The sequence below is a fragment of the Pinus tabuliformis genome, chromosome 6 (assembly GCF_031772625.1).
Source record: "Pinus tabuliformis cultivar Carrire ecotype Pingquan chromosome 6, CPIR1, whole genome shotgun sequence".
Taxonomy (NCBI): domain Eukaryota; kingdom Viridiplantae; phylum Streptophyta; class Pinopsida; order Pinales; family Pinaceae; genus Pinus; species Pinus tabuliformis.
Genome location: NC_142292.1, coordinates 375,520,471 through 375,529,847, shown reverse-complemented (window position 1 = coordinate 375,529,847; position 9,377 = coordinate 375,520,471). Strand labels below are relative to the sequence as shown.

Genomic DNA, 9,377 nt, shown 5'->3' with positions numbered 1-9,377 from the left:
GAAGGTATAATATCCCACTCATAATTTTCTATCCTTTATCTTTTCTATTTTTCTTAACTATATTGAATTTAATTAGGATTTTTAGTCCTTAGCTTTAACTTTATTATATTTTAGTTATTAAATATTTATTATGAAAGCTTACTTTAATAAATTTATTAATTAGTTATTATTAATAATTATTTAGGCATGTTAATAATTCTTTATTTATTACAAGTTATTAAATAATTAATTATAAATTATTGATAATTATTATTAATGAGTAGATTAATAAAAAAATAAAATCTTAAATTAATATTAATTATTTATTGCTAAATTTAGTTAGGTAGTTATTAATACTTTATTATTAATTACCATTAATGGTTTTTATTATTATTTAAGGTGATGTATTTACGATCTCTCTGCGGTCATAATTTATGATCTCTCTACGGTAATAATTCACGATCTCTCTGCGGTAATAGAAAAAAATCCGGGGCACGTGTGTTTGCGGTCTGGCTTGCTGATATTAGGTGTACACATTCCTTATATCTTTCTAATACATATCTGCTCATATATTTTCAAGTATGAAAAATTCAACACAAAATAAAATTGTTTTACACGACTGGAATTCCTATCTTAAAAAGCTTTATGAATCTCCAAATGTCATGGATAACATTGAAACCCCACTCACAACCAAAGAAGTTTTCTCATTAGAAGACATTGATTTTGGGGTTAATCGCTTGGCTAATGGGAAAGCTAATGACATTGAAGGTTACCATGCGGAAATCTTCAAAATTGGAGGTCCTGTCCTCATCCCCCACATTCACAAGCTTTTCAATCAAGCGGTCAAGCAAGGGTTACCTAAACCATGGACTCAAAACCTCATTATCTCTATTTTTAAAAGTGGGGATACAAATAACCCCTCTAATTATCGGACAATTATGATTAGCCCTCTCCTAGCCAAGTTATATTGTATTATTTTGGAAAGGAAGTTGAGCATATGGATTGAAAGTGAAGGTAAGAGGGCTAAAGGCCAAGCGGGTTTTAGAAAGAAACACTCAACAACAGAACATCTTGTTACGCTTAGGATCATTGTGGCGGAATGCCGCAATGATAAATCCAATCTCTTTTGTTGCTTTGTGGACTTTAGAAAAGCTTTCGATACAGTTCCTAGAAACAACCTTTGGAACAGATTAGAAGAGATAAAGGCTCCTTTTGAGTTGAAAGCTGCCATTATAAGGTTATATGAGAATGTACTTGCCAAGTTAAAGAGCAAAGAGGGGTGGTCGAAAGATATTAAGTGTACTATTAGAGTTAAACAAGGTTTCCCCCTCTCTCCCTACCCTATTTGGCATTTACATCGACAATCGAGAAGGTTGTTTAGAGGAAGCAGGATGTTCTTGCATGATCTTAGCTGGGATAGTCATCATCCTTCTTCTCTATGCTGATGATATTGTTCTTCTCACAAGGTGCCCATCTGATCTTGATAAGCAACTTATACTTCTTAAGGATTTTTGCTCTACCATGGGTATGATTGTTAACATTGAAAAAACAAAAGTTATGATTATCAAATCCAAGAAGGACACTTACGCTAATTTTATGTATGACAATAGTAACTTGGAGGAAGTGTCTTCCTACAAGTACCTAGGAATTGATATTCATCACAAGCTCAATTGGAACTATAGCATTGAGAAATGGATTAATGGGGTATGGAAAGCTTATTTTGGTCTTGAAAATAATTGTAAAACGGAAAACCTCATAATGTGGGATAGAAAGAAGTTCCTGTTTGAAACTTTAGTCACTCCGGTTATCTTATATGGATGTGAGGTTTGGGGTTGTAGCATCTCTAGAGAATCCTGGAGAAAGATTGAGAAGCGTTTTATAACGTGTAACCTCAAAATTAAAAGCAACACACCCTATCCTATTCTTCTTGTAGAAGTGGGTCTTTCCCCTATCGAGAGCCTAACTATGACTAGGCTTCTGTTGTACAAGCACAACCTCAATAACACAGGAGACCATAGACTTCCTAAGTTAGCTTTAAATTCTAGCCAAAACCACCTAAGGCTCAAATGGGGTTGGTATAAAGACACCAGGGCCTGGTTAAACCATTGAGAGATCGACAATAATGTTGCATTGCAAAACATTAATAACATTAAAAATATTGTTACTTCTGAGTTCAAAGAAAAAATGTGGTGTGAGAAAGATTTAGTAGCTAAAAGAAAATTAAGATATTATAAGGAGGTCATTAACGCCACCCTAGAAGATCAAAAGTATCTCTTTATTTTAACTAGCTCAAAGAAGAAAATTAATATTGCCAAGATTAGAATGAACTCTCATGAGCTCCATAGTGAAACGAGTGGTTGGGCAGTTCCTAAAACACCATGGATGGAAAGGTTCTCCAATCTTTGTGAGAATACAAACATCGAGGATGAAAATCACTTCCTCTTAGAGTGCCCCAGGTAGAGCCAAATTAGATCTCAGTTTCAAAATCTTTGTTGCAATACTGACCTTCCTAGCCTTTTACATTGTAAAAATTACAGTGAGCTCGGTTCTCTCCAAGCTTTTTGAGTATAGGAATAAAATCTTAAATCAAACTAAATAATTTGTTTCTTTAGGTCGGATAAACCAAAGTTTGGTCTTAATGGACTTTAACAATCATCATCATCATCAAATAAATTAATGATAATTATTATTAACGATCAATTAAATATTTAGGATTAGAATGATTTATTTAGGATTATAATTATTTATTTATTTATTTATTATCATAAATAAATAATTATTTATAATCAAATAAAATTATTATTAATAATTAATTATTATCCTTTATTTTATTTATTATTATTAATCCATTATTAATAATTAATAATTATTATTTATTTTATTTATTGTTATTTTAAGTTTAGTTTTTAATTTAAGATTTAAATTTGCTTTCTTGAATTTTGTTCATTTAGTATTTATTCATTTCTGTTGACTCTTTGAGTCTTCGTTTATTCATTCATTCATTGTAGTGAAAACGGATCAAGGTTAGAAAGTAAACCTGATTCATACTATAGCGTGGAGAATCCTAACCATCTTTCTCAAAAATGATAACCACATGAATTCAAAGACTAACAATATAATTTTTATTATTAAAAACCAACTTGATAAAGTATTGATAAAATGTATTTAATGCTTATTTCAGAGTTATTAACGATATAGTTGATAATTAAAATAAATTTTTAAAATTAATATTTCAAAATAAATATTGTTTAAAATAAGTGTTAATCATAAATAATTTTGTGCAAATGTAAGTAAGAAAGTACATCCATAAATTGAGATGACACTTATTATTTTAAACTTTTAATAAATTATGTATTTTTTATAAAAATTGCACTAATTGATATCTCATTATATAACTAATTGATCTCTCATTATATAATTATACATTTGATAAAATGCCTCCATATCTCGTTGAAAAAGAAAAACACATATAGCCACTGTGAAGATTAACGTTTGGGCATGTATAACGAAATGCACCATCGTCGGCTTAAAAAACCATGACAACCCTAACCAATGGAAACACTATTTAGACATGTTACTAATGCAATTTCGAAATCAATACTCTCATTTCGTATCAAATCTTTCACACGCGAGGTCTTTCATCCACACAAGTATAAAGCTATTATTTTATTTTTGAATTAGTTTGGGAACCATGGAAGGAGAAAATCGAAACAGTTCTACAAATTCCCATAACGAGTATCTGAGAGAAAATGTTCTCGATGTTATGCGATCTGCGGAAGCAGAAGCCCGCGAGGAAAATGCAGGCATTCTTCCTGCTGCTCTACAAACCTCAACATTCGCTACAACAAGAATTGAAAATGACCATTTGGTGTCGACTGTGAGGTTTCATAAGGTGATGTCGACATATGTCGAGCACCAACTTTTGGGGGAGAGTTCATCAGATAATATTAGTATACGCGAATTAAATGACCAACTGCATCAATAGAATATTGTTCTCCTCAGAGTCAGTACTCAGATCGAGAGTTTATCATAGAATATTGATATATGTGAATTAGATTTTGGATGGCATGAAGCTATTGTTAATCATTTTAGAAGTAATGAAGGTGAATATGACGAGAGCGAAGACTATCTAACAACATTTACATTTCCTGATAATACTATTGTTTTTCGATACATACATGATCATCGCCAGCCCAACCGAGGACTGGATTTTTTCTTTCATGGTCAAATTATATGGAATTCTAGATTCACATGGCATTAGATCAAACAACATCTTGAGGACTATACGTATAACTTCCATTTCAGATCTGAAATTATCCATATTGGCATGGGTGACATTACAGAGGAAGGAGAAATAAGTAGTCCCGCGGAGGAAGAAGTGCCTAATAGCCTTCGTGTAGTAGTGGATGTGTTGCCATCATTAGCTGTGGTTAGCGAAGAAAGTGAAATCAGTGATGGAGACATGTGTTCAATTTGTCACGAAACGTTTTCCAGTGAAGGGCCTGCAAAAGAATTGCCATGCCAACACCTCTATCACTCGAAGTGCATTCTCTTATGGCTTCACCGCAGAAATTCTTGTCCAATGTGTAGATCTCAATTTTCTTCTTTAACCGAGCTACTGCTTTCTCCAACGAATACATTTGATTATAATTTCTTGCTGAAAGTAAACATTTAACTTCAAATTAGATTTAGAAATCCATTCAACATGACAAGCTCACAAAAACTTAAACCCTGATGTTCACATTCATCACTCTGCTATCTTTTAACTATGCAAATTAGACTTGAAAAAATAATATAATCCAGAACCTAGGCATTGAGGCCAGTATAGGCATGATACCGTTGAATAATTTGCCACAACATAAAACCTATAAAGAAAACAGATGAGGTATAGCTTTCTCTTATTTCATTTTTTACTCTAAATTTATTAGAGTAAGATGACTATATTTGAGTTTCCAACAAAATATGAAACATATACACACAAATATCTTACCTCAACTGACAAATCTACATTATTAAAATCAAGAACGAATAAAAACCTCAAGGCAGTGAGGGGTGGAAGGGATTTTAATTAACTATGCCTGCAGCCATAGAAGTGGGTTTACCAAGGAAGGTTGGCCTCTCATCGCTGGCCATAGTCACAGTCACTCTCATGTCGTAATGTTCATCAGAATGTTTTGAGATATCCTTCATGCTCCGGTTCACCCCATCTTCATTACGAACATCCTGTGATGTGTTTCTTTCTTGACCTTCAGAAAGGGGCCCACGCATGGACTCCTTGAGGTAAGAGCATATGAGAAAATCACAAGAAAGGGAAAGAAAATGAGCATGACACCTAACAGATACAGAACAAGCAAACTCCAATCTGATAATTTGTTGCCTCGTGAGAACATCTCCCCTCGTTGGTGTTGGTATCCTTCTTGCAAGGCCTGCGCGACGAAATTCCGTTATAGCAAGGCATTAGAAAGCTATACAATTTTTAGAACACACAAAACCATAAAATGTAAGAAACAGAGACGCACAATCAAAACTTCGAGAACATCAAGATGAAGATGAAGACTGCCAAGTACAAAAGATGTCGTGCCCATTACAGCTGATAACGGTACAGAATTTTTGTTGAATGATATTTGATGGCTGAGATTTTAAAATCTCAACGATGATGTCTTTGTCTTCTTAGGCGTAAAGATCCCCCAATTTGGCGGTGAAGAATTCATCCAAAACCTGGGTTTGGCAGCTTCAACGTGTATATTTTGCAGTACCATGTCGGGAGCCGAGGAGAAAAAAAGCTTCAACTACATGTCCTACATGACAACGCTCAGTAGGCCCCTGGTGTGTTCGACGAAGGTGTCTTTGGACTGAAGCTTCAACTTTCTTGAATGAAAATGTACCGCTGAATTATTCGAGATGTCGCGGTTTCAATTTCAAATTTCAAACCAACTTAGAATAATGAATGGTCGGGTTCAAGTTCTTGTTTCTGCGGGTTTCCAAATTCAAATGAGTGTACGGTCTGGTGGTGGCATTCAAGGCGGAGGCAACCCACTGACCGACATGTGCTTGCACGCCAGAGTGGAGGCCAAAGTGGAGGCAGGCAGGGTTGATGGGTAGGAGCACGACAGACGGTAGAGTCGCCGGAGCTACGTGACCTGTAATCGCCGGAGAGCGATGCATGCCATGATCCATGGTCGACTATGTAAGGGCGCCATGACGTCAAGGAGTTCGTCTACCACTGTCAGAGGGGGTAAGGACATAACATTAACTTTGCTATGGAAGTGGAAATAGGACCTGCCAAAAATATAGGGGTCCCTATCAAAATAGGCAAGTTAATCATTTTCTTAATTAATTTTTTTGAATGAATGAAATTCGCTATAGGGACTTTTTTGCATGTCTAGAACACATGTTTAAACCATACTTAAATCAAATTTTTATAAAGCACGATTAAACATCATGAAATAAAAAAGAATTAGTGTCTAACACACATCTTCACAGTGCCTTTGAAAGTGGTTTCTTTGTATTCTGAAAGGTATGCATGGTTGAAGCATAATGACACGTTTTGATCCATTACAATGACTGCCCACAAATCATCCATAACCATGACAATGAGATATATAGGCATAAATTCAAGTAACAAGGACACATTTCATACATTACAATGACAGTTGAAGCATTACAATGAATGTTGGCATTCTCACCATTCCTCCTCCCCATTCGTAGGAAGAGGTATACAGATGCCTCTGTCGGCACGCTCCTCCCCGTAGTTCTCTGAATCCTTTCGCAAGTTGCACAGACGGATCGTCGGCATTTACTCAACCTACCCAGCTCGACGCCATGAATGAATCGTTGTGGAGATACAGGTAAATAACTAGGGTTTAGTTTTAGCTGCTTTTTTCATTATTGTTTTGACCTAATGGGTTACCATTTTTTTTGGTTTCTTCTCCAACGCAGGATGTGATTTCGTTCAGAGGTGCACTTGTCCTCTCTGCAGATCTCCCACATTCTAAACACAACACGTTTGGAGATGCTCTATCATCAACAATATGAAGTCTGGTTTTCTGGTAATTGTTACTGTAACTCTATGCTGCTGGTCAAATCAAATGAAATGAGAAAGGCCATTGTGAAAAGGCTTGGCGTAGATTTAGGAACATTTTAGGTTGGATCTGGACAGTCTTTTCAGTTGTAGTTTTTCATTATTCAGTGAATCACTTTACAATTTTGTGGGTAATTTGATTATTTATATTTAGTTTCTTTGTTTCCATGCTATCAAACTTGTCTGCCGCATAAAATGTCATATCATTATCACGACTTTCACTCGCCCGTGAGCGTTATTATTTTCATATAACCATCAATGGTGTAGTCTACATAGGAACTGATTTCATGGACCATTTTCAGTAGAAAGCCGCCATTAGTTCTTTGAGGATTCTCATAATGAATTTGTTCTTTGATATTGCTTTACTTTTGACTTTAAATTTGTGCCTTGAATTTAATGTTTACTATAAAAAGTACAATGAGTAAATTTTATTTTTCTATAATCTGAATACCTAATATTTTTGACTTCACAGCATTCTTAATTACATAATGTAATAGATGATTTATGATCGAATTATACCTAATATTTTTGACTTCACAGCATTCTTAATTACATAATTTATAAGATGATTTATGATCCTTTCTTCAAACAGCTAGGTTTTTTCCATTCTGTATCCTTTCCAAAACTTTTTATTGCATTCTCTGTCTCAGAGTTGAGGACGTTGTCCAATCTAGAATTCGAAGACAGCAGTCACCATGCATGAACAAATAACTATGAACATAATTTCAGCATTAAATTTTGACAGAACCTTCACATTAATTCTTCTGGTGGCGGATGTATGGAAACGCTTTTCTGCTACAGAGGTGGTATGGCCATTAATAAATCTCTTCACCACCGTTCTCACTGATATGAAAAAAGATTTTTCCTTTTGCGGTATCAAACTGATGTAGTAGAATAGTATAGTCCGCATCGCAGTACACTGAGAAATTTTTTTTCTATGTATGACTGTGTATTATGAAAAAATATTAATTATTAATACTCATTTTGTAACTACTAATATCATTTTTCATTACTATATTATACCTGAAAATAAATCATTTGGAATCAAATGCAAATCACTATAAGACTTCATAATGAATGCGCAGCCGACTACATAAGAAAACATCAGTAAGAGTAGGGTGTACCTATCAATGCAGCAAAATTAAACAACTGTGTGATTGATAAGTGATTTTAAATAATGTTAACAAAATATATCAAAAATCTTCCTGATCCAATCACATTACATGGCATGAAAATTGCTCTTTTACAGAAGTTTAAAATTTTAAATTATTACTCTATATAAAAGGGAGAGGGTAAAAAGAGTTATCTTTTGACATTTCACGAAAATTGCTTAAGTTTAAAATTTTAAATTATTACTCTATATAAAAGGGAGGGAGTAAAAAGAATTATCTTTCGACATTTCACATTTGTTCCAAATTTTACCCAAAATATCTTTAAAATGGCTTATCTCACTAAAACTTAAACTCCCAAAAATATATAATAATAATAAAACATATTACTATAATAGCAAGATCTTTGTAAGAAAGTATCAATCTTGATTGCATTCAATGCCTCTCCCCATCTCACCTACCAAGCCCCACCCAGTAGAAAATAATATATTTTATGTAAGTGCTATTAAATTTTGATGTAACTTTTATCTTATATATAGTAAACAATAATTAGTTATTAGTTCACTGTCTTTTTATTTTATTCCGTTATGTTATATACGAACGATGTGATATTGGGTAAATAAAAAAATAATAAACTAATCATTAACCAGATGCATGATATTTATTGCTTTCTCACACATCAATTCCGTCGCAATCTTCTCTGTGGCCATTACATTCTGCATTTAGTCTAAATGAGGCTATGGCTTTGATGCAGAGGTTTTGTTCTGCTACATCCTGATCACCGTTCTTCTTACATGCTAAATTTTTAATGATGTAAATGAAGAGATTTAATGCTAGATTTTAGACGTAATTGATATGGATAATAAGATTGTCTTTCTGATTAAGGGAACAGTCACTAAAATACTGCTAGCTGTTAAATAATTTTCGCAGGTCAATGAGAAAGATTATGATACCACTGAACCAATGTTATTCGTTCTTTACACGGTAATTACATAGTACCAAGTTTAGTTGATGTATTAAAGAAGGCGCCATGATGCAGATGGCTGATAAGTGAATGCATCCTTGATGCAGTCCGAAAGATACCTAAACGGATGCTATGATCTAGAATGTCCAGGATTTGTGGCAGCTGATGGCACTGACCTTCTCAGTATAAGGAAAAAAAAAGAATATTAATATATAAATATAGTTTTATTCCTTTGTTTATGAAA

At 33.8% G+C, this 9,377-nt stretch overlaps 1 protein-coding gene across 1 annotated transcript; it reads left to right on the top strand.

Moving 5' to 3' along the window:
* The first annotated feature begins 4,306 nt into the window (after window positions 1-4,306).
* Window positions 4,307-4,654, top strand: LOC149258868 (uncharacterized). The gene has a single exon (XM_089438584.1). It carries the CDS (start codon window positions 4,307-4,309, stop codon window positions 4,652-4,654), a length of 348 nt encoding a protein of 115 aa, XP_089294710.1.
* The last annotated feature ends 4,723 nt before the right edge of the window (window positions 4,655-9,377 follow it).

Coding starts and splice junctions, on each gene's coding strand:
- LOC149258868 (XM_089438584.1), top strand. CDS start 4,307: ATGGGTGACATTACAGAGGAAGGAGAAATAAGTAGTCCCGCGGAGGAA.